This window comes from Castor canadensis, chromosome 10 (assembly GCF_047511655.1).
Source record: "Castor canadensis chromosome 10, mCasCan1.hap1v2, whole genome shotgun sequence".
Classification (NCBI taxonomy): Eukaryota; Metazoa; Chordata; class Mammalia; order Rodentia; family Castoridae; genus Castor; species Castor canadensis.
Window position 1 is genome coordinate 85,578,125 of NC_133395.1, and position 24,948 is coordinate 85,603,072.

The 24,948-nt window shown below is 38.3% G+C and overlaps 1 protein-coding gene and 1 long non-coding RNA gene across 4 annotated transcripts in view; one reads left to right on the top strand and one right to left on the bottom strand.

Annotated features, from left to right (window-relative positions):
- The window catches only part of LOC141411502 (uncharacterized), a 52,581-nt gene that overhangs the window by 16,848 nt on the left and 10,785 nt on the right, over nt 1-24,948 (top strand). The gene's annotated exons all lie outside the window — the stretch shown is intronic.
- Nucleotides 1-24,948, bottom strand: part of LOC109678973 (phospholipid-transporting ATPase IB-like) — a 310,438-nt gene that overhangs the window by 7,489 nt on the left and 278,001 nt on the right. For all 3 annotated transcript variants that reach the window (XM_074043762.1, XM_074043761.1, XM_074043760.1), the window contains 3 exons: nt 20,921-21,009; nt 9,703-9,801; nt 7,241-7,329 (listed from right to left, as the gene is read on the bottom strand). In XM_074043762.1, the coding sequence (XP_073899863.1) occupies nt 7,241-7,329; nt 9,703-9,801; nt 20,921-21,009 (277 nt within the window). The remainder of the gene's footprint in view (nt 1-7,240; nt 7,330-9,702; nt 9,802-20,920; nt 21,010-24,948) is intronic.

Here is a 24,948-nt window from a genome sequence, read left to right on the forward strand (position 1 = left end):
CAAAAATGAGTACAGCTACCCCTGCTTGCCTTGGCCTTCTGATTACCTGTTACATCATTCTCTGTCCTTTCATTTTCAGTCTCTGTGTGTCTCTGTGAGGGGTTCTTTAGACAACAATGGTTGGGCCTTGTTTTTTTCAGAACAATTAGCCAGTCTATGCCTTTTGATTGGAGAATTGAGATCATTTAAATTTAGGATTATTATTGAGATTCCTGTAATTTTGTTGTTTTATTTCTTGGTTGATTCTAGTAATGCTTGTTCTTTTCTTTTTCCCTTGGTCCTCTTAGAAGTTTGCTGGTTTGCTGAGCTGAATATGTTTGATTCTTTCATAATTTTCATGTATTAAATATATTCTTCTCATTGGGTTTATTCTTTCCTGTGCTCTTGTGTTTTGTGTGTCTTTCTTCTTCTTCTGTGCATAGAATTCCTTTAAGTATCTTTTTCATTGACTTCTTAAGGTCATGAACTGCTTAATTTCTCATCCACGTTGCTCATTTTCTTGTTCAAATCTTCAATCAATTTCCTTATTTCACTTATCTGTTTGAGTATTCTTTGAGATCCCTGATAATTATTAGAAGTAATTCTTTGGCATTTTAGCTACTTCAGGATCTTTGGATACTGAGATTATTGAGGTGCTATGAGCTTTTGCCTTGCTCTTTCACATTTCTTGTTTTTATATTGCAAATTGGGCATTTGTTAGGTTGGATATGTCTTTCATTATCACTCAAAGGAGAGAAAGCAGGAAGTAATGATAATAAAATCAACAATTAAAAAACCCCAGATATTAAATTGATTAAAAAACAATTTAAAACATCAGCTACTCCCCCAATAAGTTTAGAAAGGAAGGGAACTAGGATACTTAGGATAAATGGGAAGATTAAAAAATTTTTGAATGTATGGGTATTAATAAGTAATAATAGGAATGGGAGTTGGGGAAAGGAAAAGAAAATGGCAAGATAGAAAAGAGGGGGAAAATGTTTATTGCAGCACTATTCACAATAGCCAAGTTATGGAAACAGCCAAGATGCCCTACTACTGATGAATGGATTAAGAAAATGTGGTATTTGTACACAATGGAATTTTATGCAGCCTTGAAGAAGAATGAAATCTTATCATTCACAAGTAAATGGATAGAACTGGAGAACATCATCCTGAGCAAGGTTAGCCTGACTCAGAAGACCAAAAATCATATGTTCTCCCTCATTTGTGGACTTTAGATCTAGGGCAAAGGCAATAGTGTTGTTGGACCTGGGTCACACACTAAGGGGAGAGCACATATGGAGGGTATGGGAATAGACAGGAAACCCAAAACTTGAAAGTATTTGATGTCCCCACTGCAGAGGAGATAATACAGTAACCTTAAAGTGATATAGGTCAATATGAGAAGGTGACCAGGAAGTAGTGAAGAGATCAGGTAGAGCTGAATCAATTGGTGTTGTAGTACACTTGTGCATGGAAGCAATGCTAGGAATCTCTCTCTATAGCTATCCTTATCTCAACTAGCAAAAATGTTTTGTCTTTCTTATTATTGCTTATGTCTTCTCTTCAACAAAACTGGAGAAAAGGGCAGAACAGGTTCTGCCTGGAAGCAAGGGAGGTGGGGGGAGAGGGAGGGGGAAAGGGGCAGGTGGGTGAAATGACCCAAACAATGTATGTACATATGAATAAAGAGAAAAAAATAGCAAAAAAAAAAAGAAAAGAAAAGAGGGAGAAAGTATATGGAATGAAGGTATTAGAAATAATTATGAGAGAACACACTAAAATATGTGCAGAGAAAGGCAAAACAGTCAGAAAAGATAAAAATAAAATATGAATAACAACTACAAATAAAGGAGAAGAAAACAGACCCAGTAGTTAACATTTCTTCTTTGTTGAGGTGGAGGGTACATTCCCCACCCAAACCTCCAGAAAGTTTTTTTTTAATTTTTTGTTGGTGGTTTTGGAATTTGAACACAAGAACCCCTACTTGCTAGGAAGGCACTCTACCACTTGGGCCAGTCTCCCTTTTTTGGCTTTAGTTATTTTTCAGATAGGGTCTCCTGTTTTTGCCCAAGGCTAGCCTCCTACCTATAGCCTTGTCTCCTAAGTATCTGGGATTATAGATGTGAGTCACTGCAACTGCCTAGTCCTTTTTTGAAGCCCAAATAGGTTAGACCAGAGAGGGTTGTTTAGTTTGGGGATATAGCTCAGTGGTGGGAGAATGTCTACCCAGCACAAACAAGGCCCTGAGCAAAGCCTACCATTGCAAAAAGGCCGAAAATGCTATTTGTAGGTTGGGTATGGTTCCCCTCTTACCTCCTGGTGGCTGGCAGGGACTCCTAGCCTCCCAGTTACCTTCAGATTTGTCTCTTACTCCTATTGACTTCTGGCTTGCTTTCACCTCAACTTGTAGTGGTTCCCAGTTCACTCAGGTCTGCATCAACTTTCAGTTCACTTCCTGGTTAACTCACTGTGATTTCTAGTCTTCTCAAGTTTGGGCTGACTTCCAATTCTCTTCCCACTTGACTTGTGGGATTCTCAGTGTGCTCTGGCTTACACTGACTTCCGACTTGGTTCCTACTTGCTTTGTGCCATGTTGCACCTGGAATCTCACACCAGTGTGGTGGGGCTAGCTTGCAACTTGCATTCTCCACCCAAGTGGTTCTGTGTCTGTGAATGTGAGTTACAGTCCCAACTAGTTTTCTGGGTCCACATGGGTTATCAAAAATGGTCATTTGTTTAAACAGTGGAGGTGGGGAGGCTTTCAGGATTTGGAAATATAAAACTGCAGGGTCTTCTACTTTCTGAAGTTGAGAGGTTTATCTTTAAGACCTCTTCTGAGGTAACTCCCAGTGAGCAAGTTAGGAAGTGCCAGGGGCCTTGCTATGCATCTGCTGGCTGTGTAGGATACAGATCTCCCAACCTAAATTTTATTTTGGTTTTGAAGAGGCCCAGATGTGTGTACCCAGTTTGTGTGCCTGTGGGGTCTCATGAGTAGACTTTCCTTTTCTCTTTTGGAGGCAGCCCCATTGTGTGTGTGTTGGGGGGACTCTCCTTTTTCCCTACAGTTTTGCTCAACATTCTATGTTAGGGTTTCTTTGTTTCTTTCATAAGTCTAAAGTTCAATATTTCTGTATTCCTTCTGTTCTCTGTCTACTGTTTATTATTGCCCTCCCTTGCCTTTCCCTAGAACCACATACCTGAGATTTTGTTTTAGGTTCATGAAGATAAGAGAAAGTGCTGAGAATCTCCTCTCTACCATCTTGTCCTGATCTCCATAAAAGAACACTTCTTTAAAAGAGACTGAAATATATTTTTTTCTGTTTCTCATAGGAATTCAGTGCTATTTTGAAGTCCTCCAGACTCCTAATATTATAGAAGGTTTTTAAAAATTGGTTTGGGGACTATATGATTCCTACAGAAAGCAGTCATTCCTCTATTTGAATCTAGACTCATGCTGCCTACAGTAATCCGAATACAAACTGGATAGAGTTATGAAAGTTCAGAGATGATAATTTGCTTAAAATCCCATAACTAGTGGCACAACGGGATGCAGCTTCCCATATAACTGATCTTCATGTCTCAGCTCTGGAACTGAACAATGTGGCATTTTGCATTGGGATAGATTGAAGTTCCAGTATATGTTTCAATAGACAGTAGTTATGGAATCTAGGGCAGGTGACTTAACCTTGCTTAGCCACCATATCCTTCCTGTAAATGGGGACTCTCTGTTATTCTTTCATTCAACAAGTATCTGATAACTATCTCTATAGAGTATCCTCAAAGGTTTAGTTCAATAATGAAGGTTAAGTGTTTAACAGAGGGCCAAACTCAATAAATATTGATTCCACTCTTCTCATACTTATAGTTCACATTGGAGAGATGGAAGAAGGGATGGGTATCCATTAGCATGTACAATTCAGCTTGGACTATTAAATAAATTAGTTCACTCATTGAGCAAAATTTTTGTTAAGTGTCTCTCATGTGCCAGTAATTTTTCCATTTCTTTGGATTATATCAGTGAAGAAAACAAAGATCCTTGCTCTCATAGAGCTTACATCTTAGCAATGAAGACAGAAGGAAGGCTATATTAAAAAGCTAACCATATAGCACCTGAGAGGGTAATAAAGAGTTATGAACAAAAGAAAAAGTAAACTGGAGACAGGCTGGGTACTATGTGACATTAGTGGTCAGAATAAGCTTCATTGAGGGGGTGACATTTGGGCAAAGACTTAAAGGAAGTGAAGGAGTGAACTGTTTAGCAATGAGGAGATTAGCAATAGAGACAGAGGGTAGGGCCAGTGCAAATGTCCTAGGGCAGCAGCACTCCTGAAATGTTACAAGAAGAGTATACAGACCAGAATGTAATGAAGGAGGAGCAAGATTAGGAGATAATACCTGCAAAGTAATGGTATTCAAATTGAGTAAGTCTTTGTTAGCCATTGTAAAGACTTGGGCTTTTACTTTGAGTGTGGTGACTAGCCATTTCAGGGTTTTAAAACAAAAATTGATGTGCTTGCTCCCATTAGATTTTAAATGGATTGCTCTGGCTGCTATAGGAGGGGCTGGGATAGAAGCAGGAGATTTGTGCAGAGGTATGGACAGAGATGGTGGTCATTCTGATCAGGGAGAAATTGTGGAAGGAGTGAGAAATGGTCAGCCTTTGAATATAATGTGACGGTACAGACAACATGTGGGAGAAAAAGAGGAATTAAGAATGACTCCCGGGATTTGGGCCTGAGAAACTGGAAGTATGGAGTTGTCATCAACTGAGATGGGCAAGTCTGCAGATGGAAAAAAAGTATGGTGGGAGAGGAAATCAGGAGTTTACTTTAGACACATGAAGTTTGAAATGTATATATGATAGCCAAATAGGGATGTTGAATAGGTTGTTGGATACTTGAATTTGGGATCTTGGAGAGAGATGTGTATTGGACATACAGATTTGGAGTGACCAACATATAGATAATATTTAAACCCATGAGACTGGATGAGATTATCAGTGGAGTGAGTGTGGACATGGAAAAGAATGAAAGAATTTAAGAATTGGGTCATGGAACATTCAAATGTTAAGAGACTGGGGAGGATGTTAGTCACATGGAAAAGGAGTGACCTACGAGGTAGGCAGAAACTCAGAGTATTGTGTCCTAGAAACTATGGAAAGAAAATCCACCAAGGAGGAGGAAGCAACCTCCTCTGCCACCTGCTGCTGATAGATTAGTCAGCTTCAGGAGTGAGAATGAGCCATAAAATTTAGCTACACAGAGGTCACTAATGTCAGTTGAGTGGTGGGGAGTAAAAGTCTGAAGAGTGGATTTAAAAGAGAATAGTACAAGAGGAATTAGAAGCAGTGGGTGAGATAATTTTATCAAGAACTGTTGCTGCAATGGAATGCAATGAAATGAAGTAAAATCTAATGAGTGACAAGTGGTCAAGAAAAAGTTCAGATTCTTAAAACAATCTATTCTATGTGCTGTGAATATAATCCAGTAGAGTGGAAAATTGACTTTGGAGAAAGTACAGGAGTGAATTGTTGAGTAATGTTCTTAAGTAGGCAAGAGCAGATGGAAGCAATGACAAAAATAGGAGGATTGGCTTTAGACTGGGTATGGAGAACAGGTCTGTGGAAACAGATGGGAAAGCTGAGGATGTGGGTGGGTCCAGCCTGCCGGTGATATGTGGTGAGAGCACAGGGAAGATAACTTTCTTGTGGAACAGAAAATAAAATTACCAACTGGGAATGAGGATGGGAAAGATGTTAACACAAATCCTTAACATGTTTGCTCTGCTTTATGTTTTCTTGTCTGGTTCTTTTTTTTGGCAATACTGAGGTTTGAACTCAGGGTTTCCTTTTTTCTAGGTCTTGAGTTATGCCTCCAGCCTTTTTTGCTCAGATTATTTTGGAGATAGGTCTTGCTTTTTGCATAGGCTGGCGTAGACCATGATCTTCCTATTTTAGGTTTCCAAATGTCGCTGGAATAACAGGCACACACCACCATGCCCAGCTATTCACTGAGATGGAGTCTTGCAAACTTTTTACCTGGACTGGCTTTGAACTGTGATCTTCCTAATCTCAGCCTCCCAAGTAGGTAAGATTACAAGTGTGAGTCACTGGCACCTGGCTTGTGTGGTTTATTTTTTACCTTCTATTACTATTCAGTGGTTTCTTCCTAAATATCTTTAGAAGAGGGAAAAAGTGTAGTGGTGGCCATACGATAGGCTGAAGAAGAAAGTGTACGCATGTAAGCATGTGTGTGTGTCTATGAGAGTGATAGTGATTCATCCAAAGAGGTATAAATGTCAGAATTATTTTTAAAAAAATCTAAAATAAGAGAAGCTACAATTTAAAAATTCTACAACTTTCTAGGAACACCTTGACCAAAAAGAGGGCAATTAGTCTCATTCTCAACAAATACCAACTGTTCCTTTATTGTCACTACCTTCTTGTTTGAATTATTTCTTTTTCTTGTGCAGCACTCAGCATTAATACTGCCAAATAGATCATATAGGCCTGATGTCTCCCATCCAGGCTCTTTTGGATGTATTTCTTATCAAAATTAAACATTTTTCAGGCCCAGCTGGACTATGTTAACTCTATACAAAAAAGGGTTTGCAGGTTTTCTTTGGGTAAAAATTGGAGCTAACACTACTTTTACTTTTAAATGGCATAATAGGAATCTGCCAGCATTGTGAGAACATCAGGATTTATATTTAAGGATTTATTTAGGAATGAGAGGCCTCCAGGAATTACATTTTTTCTAACTGTATTTGCTTTAGGTCAAATATACTAACTCCTCAAATCTAATTGAGTTCTAATTCCCTATAAGAACGACTTTATTATTTTTTAAAATAGATAATAGTTTCCATTTATTTTTATAATTGTGGTAAAATAGAAATAACACAAAGTATACCATCTTAACCATTTTTAAGTGTAGAGTTCAGTGGCCTTAGGACCATTCACAGTGATGTACAACCATTATCACCATCCATCTCCAGAACTCTTTTAATCTTACAAAACTGAAATCTATGCCCATAGAACACTAATACCCAGTTCCTCCCATAACCTCCAGCAGCCACCATTAAACTTTCTGTGAATTTGTGTTTCATATAAATGGAACTGTACAATATTTGTCCTTTTGTGTTGCACTTATTACTTCACGTAGCATAATGTCAAGTGGAATGACCTGACTGTTAATTTCTCACCCTTGTTGTAAGCAGATGGTGTTTCAATGTCATGATCCACTTTAAGTTTGTTACTTACGTGGGGCACTTAGATCAACAGAATTGTCCTGAAGGACTACCTCATAGGGTTGAGTAGCTAAGGACATTTGGAGACTTCTTGTTTTCATCCTGGAAGTAAATCAAGTAACAGCCCAGCATTAGTTCACTAGAATAGACCTCAAAGAAATTTATTGGGAAAAAAATAAAGTTGCCCTCATATTTGGGGACTGCTTATGTATGTAAAATAAAATAAAATATTATCCAGCATCTTAGCAAGATGCTGCTTTGAAAATAGCGGTTTTTTTTCTGTGAACATTTCTTAGACACAGCTTTCATCTGTCCTTTTGAAATAGCAGAATTGAACAATAAGTGTCCTGCTAATCCTCTGGCTTTCCAAAAGATTCTATGGCATCTTAAAAACCTCTGCTCGAACTTCTTTTCTAATGGCAAAATGTAACGAACTACTCTGGTTCAAGGAGGAGTTAGGGTAGACATGAGGGCAACTTCCTTCTGCAAGGCCCAAAGCTTGCTGTGAGGCCGCTGTAGAAAATCAAGTGCAAAACTGTAAATTCCATAGGTGAGGGTCATTTTTATGCTCTTGCCCCACCCAAGGGGCATAATTAGGGAAGTGTGGTTAAGAAATACCCACGTAGTCTACCCTGCTGTTTTCTTACTTGTTTGGTGTCATCAGGCCACAGGAACCTCCTATGGTGGTAGATTTGCCATATTCCTTCGTATTTCTAGGGATTTGAGGGGCTCAGAAGTCATGTGACAAACTGCAGCTGCTTTTAGCACCCTGACAGCACCCCTATACCATGGCCTCCTGTGGACAAGGGTCTCCCCCAGAGCCAACTTTCCACTTTGTCACCCTGTTCCTGAGGCTAGATCACCATATATCAAGAACCCTGCCTATTACCAAGCTAGAAATCTGGACTTCAGCTCAGAGGAAGGTTTCTAGGAATTGTCTCAAAGTGGGAGAGTTAAATCAAAATCTTCCAAAATCCTAATAGGATTCTTCTTTTGCTCCCCTATCAAGGACCTGTACTTGGCTCTGGGCTTTCCAGAATCCATCTATTCATTTCTCTCTCTGTTTGTTGCAGATAAAAGATGTACCTGGTTATAAAATCTAAAAGGAAAATAAATAAAGGGAGAACATTAATACTCTGTCTTTCTTTCCCTCCTCTTGCTGGCCCCTTACTTCCATCCCTTTATGATAATCATTACTAGTAGTTTCTTGGATAATTTTGCAGAGGTGCTTTATCAATGAAAGTGTTTATTTATATGTAAAATCCCTGTTCTTTGCACAAAAGTTTGCATACTGCATACGGTGTTGGTGTTCCGCATTTGATTTTTCTTGTTTATATGTTTCAGAGACATTTCCATCTCAATAAATAGAGCAATTCCTTATTCCTTTTCACAGCTTGAGCATTTCAGCATGTGGATGTGTCTTACACATTGTCCCTAAATGTTTGCTATCCTAAATACTTCTGCAATTTCTACTGAGATATCTGCAGGAGTTTCTGTTGTAAAGAGAGGAATTCCTTAGAAATTTCTAAATTTCTAGAAATTCCTAGAAATTGCTGAATAACAAGCTATATGCATTTTGTTTCTCAACATTTTATTAAATATTGCCAAATTAAATGGCCTAAATATACATACTGTGGTACTGAGAACTGGACCCAGGGCCAGCAAGTACCCTACTACTTGATCTTTTGCTTTTAGTTTGTTTTTCAGATTGGTCTCCACTACAGTCCTCTAAGTAGCTGAGATTACAGCATGCCCCACCAAGCCTGCCACCAGGTTGTCAACTCTTGGTATATGAAAAATGTTCTTCCCATGTACTTATCTTTTTCATTTCTTATTCTGAAGTTCAGAATACTACCATACATTTAAGGGCCATTTGTATTTCCTTTTCTATGAACTGCTTGTCTATGCTTTGCCTACTTTTTTTTTAATTGCTTGGTAGACTTTTTCTCACTGATTTCTGGAAATCTAAACTTTCAAACACTTTGTTGAATAGATTGGCCCTTGGTTATGTGAGCGTTCTTTTTGTGCATTTATACTGTGTTTCTTTCTATCTTGGTTTTGGTCTCTCTCACCGAGGTTTGTTTTGTATATGATAATGCATAGATCTTAAAAGTTCATGCCATGAGTACTGCCAAAGGTATTTACTGTGCTCCTGTCTCCTAAACTGAGATGTGGAGTATTTCCTTTATATTTGAAATGTCCTTGAAACTTTTCAGTTGAAATATTGATGGGCAATGATTTCTGTAATTTCTATCACTACTGATTCATTTTTCCTGTTCTAAAATTCACATACATGTGTATACTCCTGTGTGGGGAAGAGGAGTCTGTACTGCAGGGCATGTGAAGGTTACAATACCTGTTTGACATGTGCTGAATAAACCCAGGAAAGTCTGGAAGTTCCTGGGAGGGTAAGGTGGGAGAAGGAACAAGAGAGAGTGTTCTTAATAAAAGCCAGGATGAGGAGAACAGCCGCACCTGTTTTGAAACATCTTAGAAAGGTCAACTCCTATAATTTTTCTGCTTTCCAGCTCCCGAATCTCCTCTAAAAGACTTCTGTTGTGGGTATTTCTAATCCTGTAGCATGTGGGAATATAAAAAAAAAGTTACATATGAGTTTTCTTCTTTCCATGCTTAGATAACAGCTGGGCATCCTTTGGCTCCAGAAAATAGATACAATACACTCCAACATGCAGCTTCCAAGCTCAGTGTGCTGCCCAGACACTATTTTCCTAGTAGTTGAGAAGCACTGCCAGAGCAGTGCAGGGCAGTGCTGGGCTGTGCTGGGCAGTGCACATCAGCAGCCAGCCACCCCAACACTGCTCACTTTCCTGTGCATCCATCTGGATGTGTGTTCAGGCTGCACAGAAGCTTTGACTCTGGAGGATGGACTTTCCCTAGCTCAGCAGGACAGTGAAGTGGAGATTCATAGGATTGAAATATAACTCATTATAGCCATGGTCACTGTTTGAGAATCTTGATGTTTAAGGCCTTTGGTACTTCAGTCAGAGAACCCTGGACAATTGTCATGGCGGAGTGGAAGTCCTAGTAGTTCACATATCAGGTGTGCAGATGCTTGACTTGAAACATACAAGTGATCCAGATAGATGCCTTTCCTTTCTTTGGCAACTTGTTTGAACTGGGATCTGTATCTTTGTGAGAATCAACTGAAGTCAGGTTTTTTCTGTCAAAGGAGTTAATGTAAAAGAATCACAGTGTAGATGCCAGCTAACCTCCTCAAATTGCTGCCTACATGCTTTGTAAAATATTGCTGGACCTTGCAAGGTTCTTGCAGTCAAACAAAGAGCTGTTTATCACCAGATGTCCTAGTCTTGCTTGCTTAAAGATGAGTATTGCCCAAAAGAATTTTCTTGTTCTCCCTGCTTCAAGGTCCTCCTTACCCCACATGCCCCCCCTTTCTAAGTAACCAATCATAAAGATTGTGAGCCCAAAGCAGTCCATCAGGGTGAGGGGCAAAGAGAGATTAAAAACTGAGCTGACTCCCTACTCAGTGTGTTCTGCCTTTCAGACTATGGTCTGTGGTTGCACCCTTCTGCAGAAGTAAAACTTTTCTTTTTGCCTTGCTGAGTGACTCCTGAGTGTTTCTTTGATCATCATTTGGGAACGGCATTTCTAAGTCTATAATCAGGTATTTGTTATTCCTCCACTCTGCAATCCATAAAATATATTTCTTGAGATGCAATTAGGTGCCAAGGTAAAAATAAATATATCTCTAGTTCTCATAAAGCTGACTGCTGACAGATGCTGGCCAACTCTGCCCTGCATTCTCTGATAATTATTCACAGCTACTAGGAAAACAGTATCTGGGTGGTACATGGAGGCTGAACAATGGATTATTATAAAGCTTCTAATACTTAGGAAGCCAGATTATAGACAAGTAGAAAAATGGGCAAAGCCACAGGAGATAGTAGACCTACTTGGTGCAGTGACTGTGTAGAGCAGAGGTAGAAATTTGTCGTATGTATGCAGCAAAGGCTGTTCTGTGGAGATGGATTGGAGCTGGGCTCTAAAGGAGGAGTAGGTGGTAACTGGTAGTGGTGGTGGGGGCACATTCCAGACAGAAGAAACATACACAGTAGCCCTGCAGTGGGCAGGAGGAAGTAGGCAAGGTCAGAGAGTAGAAGGGAGTGATAGGCATGCCCTGAGAAGGACTGGCCTTACTTTTAAGAGAATGCACAAGAGAGCACCTGGAAGAGCAGCTGGGTTAGAATTTAAAAAGTGCAAAAGAGTTTAGGATAATTACTAAGACTTGGTGGCTTGTAAGTTTTAGTTTGGCTAACATAGGAGATGGTGGGAAGAAAAGAGAGGTGGTTTTAGAGAAATTAGGTCAACAGTTGAGAATTAGAACAAAGTCTAGGAATCTGACACCATGCATTCCAAGGTATCATTGTGAAAAAATTTTAGCATCCTAAAAGCTAATGTACATCTGAAAAAAGCACTCCTGTGTATCTCAGTGGTGTACTTCCATTTGAAGAGTTTTCTAAGCTGCTCCTCAAAAGAAAGGAAGCCGTCATTCCAACCTCATTCTCCATAAGCAGTCATTTTTACCACTATTTTAATTTAAAGTCTACACTGGCTGTTTGTATTTTATTTATCTTTTGCAACTCTTTTGGATCAAAGTGAACTAATGAACAACATATATAAACACGTTAGTACTTTACCATGCTCTTCTCACAATTGATTACACAGCTTATCTATTATAAAGACAAATCAGGGAGTCACTGATGGGAAATAACACAAAAAGGGAGGAAGAATAGCTAACAAAATATAGTTTAGGTCTTAGAAAAGAAAAGTGAGAATATTCTAAGACTGGAAAGCTCATAAGTATTTATTATGAAAACCCTCTACTTAGCTCATGTTCATCTAAGGGCACTTAGGACATCAAAAACTAAAGAAAGGATAATAACAAAGGAGGGTATTTTGTAATGCAGTTGAAGTAGAGGCAAAGAATATATTTTCTGTTCATCTAAAATGAATGGAAGTTGGGGGGGTGTTGCTATTTGGGAGATGGGTGCTGGAGAGGGAAACCAGGGCTCATGAGTACTATTAGGCAAGTGCTCTACTACCGATCCACATACCAGCTTCTGGAAAGAAAGCAGAGACAATTTATGATGTCCAGGAATGGACTGTAAACAAATAATCAAATATGGTATATGTAATTTGTTCTTTTCTACAGAAACTAAAGAACGAAATCATGGAGGCTTTATACATGAAAATTAGGTAGATTGATAGGTGGCTAACTAGATAATACTATATAGTAAGTAATTTTTCTGAACACTTTACATATACTAACTGCTTTAATAATAATTTAATGTGACTTAAGATGTAGATTTATACATTAGCATTAGATTTTAAAAATTTGTAATTTTCATGAAATAAGATAGTAAAATGAAAGTGAACCACATCAGTTTTAATTACATTTTCCAAACTAAAACCATACCTCATTGAAAGTCATATGGAAATTGGCTATTTTGGGGCACCAGAAAGCAACACCCCAGAACTAACTACTTTGGACCTCAAAGTGGGAGCACCTGGGAAGCAGTGGATGCAGAAAAGTTTTTCCTGAAGCCTCTTATGGAGCCCAAGATAGGATCTGCCAATAAGAAACAAAGCTGCCTTCAAATCTTCCTATGAAAATTTCATTAACCACAGAAGATTGGATTTCTATACAGAGGAATAAACTGCAGAGTCAAGCATCCCTTCCAGAACCCAGGCCACTCTCTGTACTCTGTGCTCCTTCTCTCCTTAAAAATAATTTACTAGAAGCTGGGTGCAGTGGTTCATGCCAGTAATCCCAGCACTTGGGAGACAGGGGCAGGAGAATCATGAATTAAGAGGCTAGCCAACCAGGGATATATAGCAAGTTTTAGGTCAGCCTGGGCTGCATAATGAAACCCTATCTCAAAAATATTTACTACCCCTCCAAAATTGCCTATAGCAATCCTCTTCTTTCTACCCTATGAAGGGGGTATATAATTCTCAAACATCTAGCCCTTCTTTGCTTTTCTTATTTCCTATGTGTTCTGTGCACACATGCATTTGTATATCTTCTCCCTGTGTACCTTTGTGTGCATTTGTGACCTTCTCTCCTGTGAATCTGCTCATGGTCAACAGACTCAATGACCAACCATACAGGAAGGACCTCCCAGATGATCAGGGGCTCCTGCAAGCCACCATGTTTTCTTCACATTGCAGGAAATCATACTGCTGTGGCAGCAGTCAGGAGGTAACTCACGATGATAACTTTTGGGCCTATGTCAAGTCCTTTGTAAAATTCCTGAGGGGAAATCTTGGGATGGTGGTTCTGGTAATAGGTCCTGAGGGGCAGGGCCTGAAATCTCATCTTAAGCAGAAAGAACAATATCTAACTCATCTGTTCTCTAGTCACTCCCACTTGCTTCCTTAGGCCCTTCCCATCATACAACTTCACTTCTTTCCACAACTTCTTAGTTCTAAATGGAGACAGATGTTTCAAGCATTGTGTCTTTCTCAGTAGCTGAAATACTACTCATTTCCAACAGCAATTGTTTTCTCCCCCTACTAAAATTACATTTCATCTACATTTAGTAAATTAATAGGCATTTGTGGCCCTGACTAAAAAGAGAGGAAAAGAAACCTGCTCTTACTAGCTCATACATTAATATTTATAATGGAAATACTGCCATACCTTCAAAATATGCCATGATGCAAAAACTCAAGTTCTAAGGTCAACAGTGACACTCATATTTAAAGTGTATGTTTATGTACTTGAAGATTATCTATCCTTGATTCATTTTTGCCTAAATGAATGTCTCACATCTAATCAATTACTCTGTTCCTCAATAATTATTTCTGTAATCAAATTGAAAAGCTTCAAATATAATATGGAAATAGCCAGAAATACTTAGGGAGAGAAATTACTGCATGTTTTCCAAAGTTCAAATTTAATAGTACATTAAAATTGCCCTGGCTCAAGGACTTAAAAGAAAGCTTTCTTTCCAGAAAGTGAATTAGTTAGAGATGGAATAGAAACAACAAAAGTATATTGTGTAAGCAAAAGAAAATACTGATTGATCAATACTTATTTTAGCATGGAAATGCAATATGCTCTTTGTCCCAGCAGTCTGAGATCTGCTGTCAGCAGTACTTTGGTACTGACTAAATGCCTTTGGAGCTGTGAATTCTTTGGCACCCAGACTGAAGGTGTTTAAATAACGGAGAATGGTTTACTTCAGGAGGTTTTACTTGTTTTTTTCCTTTGTTTTCGCAGTGCTAGGATGGAACGCAGGGCCTTGGGCGTGCCAGGCAGTGCTCTACCACTAAGCTACATGCCCAGGCCATGTGGTTGTTATTAATGAATGAAATCACAGGTCTATTAATACAAAGCTGAGTCCTTAACAATTCATAAAATTAGGAAAGTTTCAACCTCAAATGGAAAAACTTATCAATTAGTTTATTTTTTGGCAATATTGGGGTTTGGACTCAGTTGTTATAGTTAGGTGCTCTATCACTCGAGCTTTAGTATTTTTCAGATAGGGTCTTATGTTTTTGTCTGGGGCCATCCTCATAGTGAGATCTTCCTACTTACCTCCTACCTATGGCCTCCTGTGTAGCTATGGTTATGTGCATGTGGCACCACACCCAGCTTATTTGTTGAGGTGGGGGTCTCACTAACATTTGCCTATTACTTTTGGCCTTGAACTGCATTCCTCCTGATTTCTACCTCCTGAGTAGCTGGGATTACAGCTGAAAGTCACCACACCAGGGCCACAAATGGCAAAACTTAACAAATAGGGAAAACATCTTTATTTTAGGGCAAGATATTTACATTTTAAAAAAGGATGGGAGGGGTCCAAGGTGGCAACTAGGGTGCAAAAGCAGACAGCGTGACCTCTGTAAATAAAAAATTTTGCTGAGATGCTGGAGCCACACTTGGCAGAAATGAAGCACCAAGAAGAATCAAAATGTGGACACTCTGAACCCCCAGGCCGTCCAAAGCTTTTCCACACCATGTTACACTGAGAAAACAGGAGGGCTCCCGTGCTGCCAGATGCCAGCTCCAAGCCTTCTTGGGAAACATCTGGCAGACCAATGGATGAGCACCAAGCATCATGTGGTATTCCCACAACAACCCCTGGGATAAACCAGCATAGCCCCCTGGACAGACTGACCCCCATCCTGCAAAAAAACAAACAAAACTGAGCAACGAACAAGGAACTGAAAAGGACCCTGCGGTACAGGGTCAGGGTGCTGTAAATGCACCAGAGAAGTGGGGAGGAGCAAGGAGCTGATCTCTGCAGGAACTTTTAGTAAACAAAGGCTGGAAAGACAGAAGGGCAAACAGCAAGTGGGTGATAGGTCGCTGCCTGAACTAGGGAAAAAAGCTCATCTCCTGAGCCAGTGAGCAACATCCAAAGTCAAATGACACTGCAGAATTGAAAAACAATCAGCAAACTATCGCAACATGCTGACAGCAGGGGGCCGGCTGACGAATCACTGACCTTGACCCAGAGAAAGGGGGTGAGGCAAAGACACAAGCCCTCAGTAAACCAACACAGCTAAAACCCAACTCCAAAGCAGGACAGCTGTTGGGCTACAGAGCTGATCTCCCGAACATGAGGACAAGCCATACCTCACTGAGGGAGGAGCTGACAAAGCAGCTGCCATTGAAAGACAGAAAAAAAAAAGCAAAAAAAAACTGGCAAGACCACCTGGAGACTAAGACAGAGCCTCTGCTTAAATACCAACACCAAGACTGGATGCTGAAGTAGTGACACCGGAACTACTAAGACTGAAATTCTATTGTTTCTGAACCTGGAATTTTTTTGTGTTTTTGTTTATTTTGTTTCTTGTTTGTTGTTTGTGTGTTTTGTCCAGGAAATCATCAGAGACTACTTTGAGAAACTATATTCTAATAAATTTGAAAATATTGAAGAAATGGACAAATTTATAGATACTTATGACCATACAAAATTGAACCAAGAGGATATTAGTCACCTGAATAGATCTATAACACAAAATGAAATTGAAGCAGCAATCAAGAGTCTCCCAAAAAAGAAAAGTCCAGGACCTGATGGATTCTCTCCTGAATTCTATCAGATGTTTAAAGAAGAACTGATACCAACTCTCCTTAAACTTTTCCACAAAATAGAAAGGGAAGGAGCACTGCCTAATTCATTTTATGAAGCCAGTATTACACTCATCCCAAAACCAGACAAAGACACCTCCAAAAAGGAGAAATATAGGCCAATCGCCTTAATGAACATTGATGCAAAAATCCTCGATAATATAATGACAAACTGAATTCAACAACACATGAAAAAAATTATTCACCATGACCAAGTTGGCACTATCCCAGGGATACATGGATGGTTCAACATCTGCAAATCTATAAATGTAATACAGCACATTAATAGAAGCAAAGACAAAAACCACTTGATCATCTCAATAGATGCAGAAAAAGCCGTCGATAAGATCCAACATGACTTCATAATAAAAGCTCTAAGAAAACTAGGAATAGAAGGAATGTACCTCAACATTGTAAAGGTTATATATGACAAACATATAGCCAACATCATACGTAATGGTGAAAAACTGAAACCATTCCCTCTAAAATCAGGAATGAGACAGGGTGCCCACTATCCCCACTCCTATTCAACATAGTACTGGAATTCCTAGTCAGAGCAATTAGGCAAGAAGAAGAAATAAAAGGAATACAAATAGGTAAAGAAACTGTCAAAATATCCCTATTTGCAGATGACATAATCCTATAAAGACCCAAAAAACTCTACCCCAAAACTCCTAGACACCATAAACAGACACTAGACATCATAAATGATTACAAAAATCATTAGGTTTTCTATACACCAACAACAAACAAATTGAGAAAGAATATATGGAAACAATTCTATTTACAATAGCCTCAAAAAAAAAATCAAATACCTAGGAGTAAACTTAACAAAGGATGTGAATGACCTCTACAGGGAGAACTACAAACCTCTAAAGAAAGAGATCAAGGAAGACTACAGAAGGTGGAAAGATCTCCCATGCTCATGGATTGTTAGGATCAACATAGTAAAAATGGCTATACTACCAAAGCAATCTACATGTTCAATACAATTCCCATCAAAATCCCAATGACATTCATCACAGAGATTAAAAAACCTACCCTAAAGTTCATTTGGAAACACAAGAGACTGCAAATAGCCAAGACAATAGTCAGCAAAAAGAGCAATGCTGGAGGTATCACAATACCCAACTTCAAACTATATTACAAAGCAATAGCAATAAAAACAGCATGGTACTGGCATGAAAACAGACATGAAGACCAGTGGAATAGAGGACCCGGAGATGAATCCACACAGCTATGCCCACCTTATTTTTGACAAAGGCGCCAAAAACATAGGATGGAGAAAAGACAGCCACTTCAACAAATGTTGCTGGGAAAAGTGGTTACCCATCTGCAAAACACTCAAACTAGATCCATGCTTATCACCCTGTACTAGTATCAACTCAAAATGGATCAAGGACCTTAATATCAGACACGAAACTCTGAAGTTAGTACAGGAAAGAACAGGGAATACCCCGGAAGTAATAGGTATAGGCAAAGACTTCCTCAATAGAACCGCAGCAGCTCAGCAACTAAGAAAAGGCTGGAGGAATGGGACTTCATAAAATTAAAAAGCTTCTGCACAACAAAAGAAACGGTCTCTAAACTGAAGACACCACCCACAGAGTGGGAGAAAATATTTGCCAGCTACACATCAGACAAAGGACTTATAACCAGAATATACAGGGAACTTAAATAACTAAACTCTCCCAAAATCAATGAACCAATAAAGAAATGGGCAAGTGAACTAAACAGAACTTTCTCAAGAGAAGAAATTCAAATGGCAAAAAAAAAACATGAAAAAAAAGCTCACCATCTCTAGCCATAAAGGAAATGCAAATTAAAACCACACTAAGATTCCACCTCAAACCTGTTAGAATAGCCATCATCAAAAACACCACCAACAACGTGTTGGTGAGGATGTGGGGAAAAGGAACCCTCGTACACTGCTGGTGGGGATGCAAGCTAGTGCAACCCACTCTGGAAAAAAATATGGAGGTTTCTTGAAAATCTAAACATAGATCTGCCATATGACCCAGCAATTTCACTCCTAGGGATATACCCAAAGGAATGCAACTCAAATTACTCCAGAGGCACCTGCATACCCATACTTATTGTAGCACTATTCACAATAGCCAAGTTATGGAAACAACCAAGATGTCCCACTACTGATGAATGGATTAAGAAAATATGGTACTTATACACAATGGAGTTTTACTCAGCCATGAAGAAGAATGAAATCTTATTATTCACAAGTAAATGGATAGAACTTGAGAACATCATTCTGAGCAAGGTTAGTCAGGCTCAGAAGACCAAAAATTGTATGTTCTCTCTCATATGTGGACTTTAGATCTAGGGCAAAGGCAGCAATGTTGTTGGACTTGGGTCATACACTAAGGGGAGAGCACATATGGAAGGTATGGAGATAGGTAGGAAACTTGAAAACTTGAAAGTGTTTGATAGGTCCACTGCAGAGGAGCTAATACAGTAACCTTAAAGCGACAGAGGTCAATATGGGAAGGTGACCAGGAAGTAGTGAAGAGGTCAGGTAGAGATGAATTAATTGGGGTTGTAGTACACTTGTATATGGAAGCAATGCTAGAAATCTCTCTGTAGAGCCATCCTTATCTCAACTATCAAAAATGCCTTGTCTTTCTTATTATTGGTTATGTCTTCTCTTCAACAAAACTGGAGAAGAGGGCAGAACAGGTTCTGCCTGGAAGCGAGGGGATTGGGGGAGCAGGAGGGGGCGGGGGGGCAGGTGGGAGAAATGACCCAAACAATGTATGCACATAAGAATAAAGGAATAAAAAAAGTTAATATTAAGTGAAATTTTAGTGAGACTCTTAAATCCATATGTGTTTTAATTACAATATTTTATACTTGTTCTTATATGTGTCTAGAATTATATGTTTATAACTAACCATGTAAATTACATTATTATAAATCCTTATGTTTCACTTTCTGTGACTGAAATAGCATTGTATTTCACTTTGATGTTTTTCAGGATGTTTGTAATGTTTTCAGTTTTACAATTTATAATATTTTCACAGTTTTAGCACTCATATACAAAGTTCTCCCAAACACTATTAGGAAAATGACTTGCCAAATCTTTTCAAATAAAATGGCCACATCCTTTCTCCTTCTTAAAAATAAATAAAGGATAAGACCTGAAGACAGAGATATTACAGGAATTATGAACTCAGAGACACGTGGTTTAGGCCAACCTTGGAAATACATTTCTTTCCAAAGGGTTAGAACCATGATCCTACCCTTTCTTCTACCAAGGAGATTTTATTTACATAGGGAACAAAGATTCCTTTCTTTCTTGGGAGGGAGGAGGAGATAACTAGCTGCTCCTCTCCACCACAAATTCCCAGGTTAATTTTTAAGATTCTTTTCCTGTGATTCAACCCTAATACTTGTAGGCTGGTCCATCCATCACTCATAGCATCACTCAGAAGGGGGAAAAATAAAGGTAAGAGGAACAAATGTAGGTCTTTCTGTGTGTAAATAATAATGGTACATCTCTGCGAGCAGGAAGAAGAGAGGAAAGGAAGAAAAAACTGATATACTTTGGGGAAGATATTGGGAAAGCTCTTTGCTTTGTGCTCTGTTGATAATTATATATTCCCTGATATACAGAGAAGTTCAGAAAGAACATGCAGTGAAAAGAAGGATTTATCACAGCATTTATATTTCCCTTTCTAGTAAATACCTTTCTCTCTTCATCAATTAGTTTCAAATTTATAATGGTTTAGAACTTTGTTGTTAATGTTATAGAACACATAAAGGTTCATATTAAAGACACTGTTTCTGTTTATAAAACCTTATAATTTCTGGAATCTTTTACCTTAACATTAGGGATTTCAGCAATTTATAATACTTTAATTTAAAAGTTTATTTTTTTCCTGCTGATCCATTTGGTTAAAAAATTGAGATTCTCTAATTTAATATTTAAGCATTTTGGGAGAACTATATTTGAGAGCTTTTTATTCCAATTTTTTTGAGAAAGTAAAGAAAGATTTCCTATTGAATATTTCCCTCCTACTGCTATTTTTAGTTATTTTCTTTCTGTTATTCTTTTTTGAGTCAGGGTTTTCCTACACAGCCCAGGCTGGCCTTGAATTTAAGATCCTCCTGCCTTAGTCTCTGGGTGCTAGGATTACAGCTGCATGCCACCACACCTGGCTTTTAAAAAAATTATTATTATTAGACAGAGTCTTACATAGTTTTAATCTGTGATTTTCTGGCATCAGGTTTGGCTACTAGAAAGCAGGTAAATCTGATATAAGCCATACTTCTAAAGAGTGAAGAAATGGAATTGCTTTCAGAAAAAAGTCATAAACTAGGATATATCATATACCTTTCATGCATTTTCATTCCATTTATATTTTTTCTCTAAATTGATTGCTGGTAAATCCTCAGAGGCAAAAAACAGCTAAGGATATCTACTTCCTTTAAAGGGACCATGTTATTTAATAGCCACAATGCAGCATTCAGTTACTTTGAAAGACATACAGATAATTGAAATGGACAGTTAAACATGACAATAGATTTTAGTTACCACTTCATTTTTCAACTTACGATTTCCAAAACAGATTTGGAATCAGGCATAGGGAAGGGACTATGACAAAACCCAGCCAGAAGTATGGACAAATCAGGGTCATATCAGCCTGCAGAAAAACAGAAAAAAAGAATAATTAAACAACAATCTTTTAGTTTATCAATATTGAGTATCAGAGCAGTTGGTGCATTTCCTCCCCTCCATCACAACTGGAGAAAGTAAACGGAGACATTATAGAATACTTGAACTACTAAATCAACACAGGTGCATAAAAACTAAATATAGTATTAGCTAATTTGAGAGTATATTCTACAACCAACCAACCAAATAAATATTGTTTAATTTTTTTTTTATTATATTCATATGTGCATACAATGTTTGGGTCATTTCTCCTCCCTTCCCCCTGACCCTCCCTGACACCCCCCCTGCTCCTTCCCTTACCCCCCAACCCCTTGCTACCAGGCAGAAGCTATTTTGCCCTTATCTCTAGTTTTGTTGAAGAGAGACTATAAGCAATAATAGGAAGAACCAAGGGTTTTGGCTAGTTGAGATAAGGATAGATATACAGGGAGTTGACTCGCATTGCTTTCCTTAAAATTAATTCTTCTCGAACTAACCTTTTCTCTAGTTCCTGGTCCCCTTCTCCTATTGGCCTCAGTTGCTTTAATGTATATGCTTTAGTTTCTCTGCGTTGAGGGCAACAAATGCTATCTAGTTTTTTGGGTGTTTTACCTATCCTCATACCTTCCTTGTATGTTCTCCCTTTATCATGTTATCAAAGTCCAATCCCCTTGTTGTGTTTGCCCTTGATCTAATGTACGCATACGAGGGAGAACATATGATTATTGGTTTCTTGGGCCAGGTTAACCTCACTAAAAATGATGTTCTCCAGTTCTATCCATTTACCTGTGAATGATAACATTTCATTCTTCTTCATGGCTGCATAAAATTCCATTGTGTATAAATACCACATTTTCTTAATCCATTTGTCAGTAATGGGGCATCTTGGCTATTTCCATAACGTGGCTATTGTGAATAGTGGTGCAATAAACATGGGTGTGCAGGTGCCTCTGGAGTAACCTGTGTCACATTCTTTTGGGTATATACCTGGGCGGTACTGCCGGATCATATGGAAGATCAATGTTTAGATTTTTAAGAAGGCTCCAAATTTTATTCCAGAGTGGTTGTACTAGTTTACATTCCCACCAGCAGTGTAAGAGGGTTCCTTTTTCCCCACATCCTCACCAACACCTGTTGTTAGTGGTGTTGATAATGATGGCTATTCTAACAGGGGTGAGGTGGAATCTTAGTGTGGTTTTAATTTGCATTTCCTTTATTGCTAGAGATGGTGAGCATTTCTTCATGTGTTTTTTGGCCATTTGAATTTCTTATTTTGAGAAAGTTCTGTTTAATTCACCTGCCCATTCTTTATTGGTTCATTAATTTTGGGAGAATTTAGTTTTTTAAGTTCCCTATATATTCTGGTTATCAGTCCTTTGTCTGATGTGTTGCTGGCAAATATCTTCTCCCACTCTGTGGGTGTTCTCTTCAGTTTAGAGACCATTTCTTTCATTGAGCAGAAGTTTTTTAGTTTTATGAAGTCCCATTTATCTATGCTATCTCTTAGTTGCTGTGCTGCTGGGGTTCCATTGAGAAAGTTCTTACCTATACCTACTAACTCCAGAGTATTTCCTACTCTTTCCTGTACCAAACTTAGAGTTTGTGTTCTGATATTAAGATCCTTGACCCACTTTGAGTTAATATTGGTATAGGGTGATATACATGGATCTAGTTTCAGTTTTTTGCAGAATGCTAACCAGTTTTCCCAGCAGTTTTGTTGAAGAGGCTGTCTTTTCTCCATTGTATATTTTTAGCGCCTTTGTCAAAGACAAGTTGGTTATAGTTGTGTGGCTTCATATCTGGGTCCTCTATTCTGTTCCACTGGTCTTCATGTCTGTTTTTGTGCCAATACCATGCTGTTTTTATTGCTATTGCTTTGTAATATAGTTTGAAATCGGGTATCATGATACCTCCAGCATTGTTCTTTTGACTGAGTATTGCCTTGGCTATTTGTGGACTCTTGTGTTTCTGAAAATTTAACGGTAGATTTTTCAATCTCTTTGATGAAAGTCATTGGGATTTTGATGGGAATTGCATTAAACATGTAGATTACTTTTGGGAGTATAGACATTTTTACTATGTTGATTCAAACAAAGCATGAGCATGGGAGATCTCTCCACTTTCTATAGTCTTCCTCAATCTCTTTCTTCAGAGGTTTATAGTTTTCCTTGTAGAGGTCCTTCACATCCTTTGTTAAGTTTACACCTAGGTATTTGATTTTTTTTGAGGCTATTGTAAATGGAATTGTTTTCATACATTCTTTCTCACTTTGCTCATTATTAGTGTATAGAAATGCTAATGATTTTTCTATATTGATTTTATATCCTGCTACCTTGCTATAGCTATTGATGGTGTCTAGGAGCTTTTGAGTAGAGTTTTTTGGGTCTTTAAGGTTTAGGATCATATTGTCTGCAAATAGGGATATTCTGACAGTTTTACCTATTTGTATTCCTTTTATTCCTTCTTCTTGCGTAATTGCTCTGGCTAGGAATTCCAGTACTATGTTGAATAGGAGTGGAGATAGTGGGCATCCTTTTCTCATTCCTGATTTTAGAGGGAATGGTTTCAGTTTTTCTCCATTCAGTATAATGCTGGCTGTAGGTTTCTCATATATAGCTTTTATAATGTTGAGGTACTTTCCTTCTATTCCTACTTTTTTTTCCCAGCAGTTTTTGTTGAAGAGGCTGCTATTTCTTCATCGTATATTTTTAGCTCCTCAAAGGCTTTTTCTGCATCTATTGAGATGATCAAGGGGTTTTTGTCTTTTCTTCTGTTAATGTGGTTTATTATGTTTATTGATTTTCATATGTTGAACCACCCCTGCATTCCTGGGATGAAGCCTACTTGGTCATGGTGAATGATCTTTTTTATGTGTTGTTGAATTTGGTTTGCCATTATTTTGTTGAGGATTTTTGCATCAATGTTCTTTAAGGAGATTGGCCTACAGTTCTCCTTTTTGGAGCTGTCTTTGCCTGGTGGTTTTGGGATAAGTGTAATACTGGCTTCATAAAATGTGTTAGGCAGTTTTCCTTCCCATTCTATTTCATGGAACAGTTTAAGGAGGGTTGGTGTCAGTTCTTCTTTAAAGGTCTGACAGAATTCAGCAGAGAATCCATCAGGTCCTGGACTTTTCTTTTTAGGGAGACTCTTGATTGCTGCTTCAATTTCATTTTGTGTTATAGATCTATTCAGGTGATTAATTTATCTTGGTTCAGTTTTGGATGATCATAAATATCTAGAAATCTGTCCTTTTCTCTAAGTTTTTCTAATTTATTTGAATATAGGTTCTCAAAGTAGTCTCTGATGATTTCCTGGACTTCCATGGTGTTTGTTCTTATCTCCCCTTTTGCATTCCTGATTCTACTAATTAGGGTTTTTTTCTCTCCTCATTTTAGTCAGGTTTGCCAGGGGTCTGTCAATCTTGTTTATTTTTTCAAAGAACAAACTTTTTGTTTCATTAATTCTTTGTATGGTTTTTTTGGTTTCTATTTCATTGATTTCAGCTCTTATTTTTATTATTTCTCTCCGATTTGTTTTGGGATTTGCTTGTTCTTGTTTTTCTAGGAGTTTGAGATGTATCATTAGGTCATTGATTTGAGATCTTTCAGTCTTTTTAATATATGCACTCATGGCTATAAACTTTCCTCTCAGGACTGCCTTTGCTGTGTCTCACAGGTTCCGGTAGGTTATGTTTTCATTTTCATGGACTTCCAGGAACTTTTTAATTTCCTCTTTTATTTCATCAATGACCCATTGTTCATTAAGTAATGAGTTATTTAGTTTCCAGCTTTTGCATGGTTTTTGTCTTTATTTTTGTGGTTGAGTTCTAGTTTTATTGCATTGTGATCAAATAGAATGCACGGTATAATTTCTATTTTCTTATATTTGCTGAGACTTGCTTTGTGCCCTAGGATATGATCTATTTTGG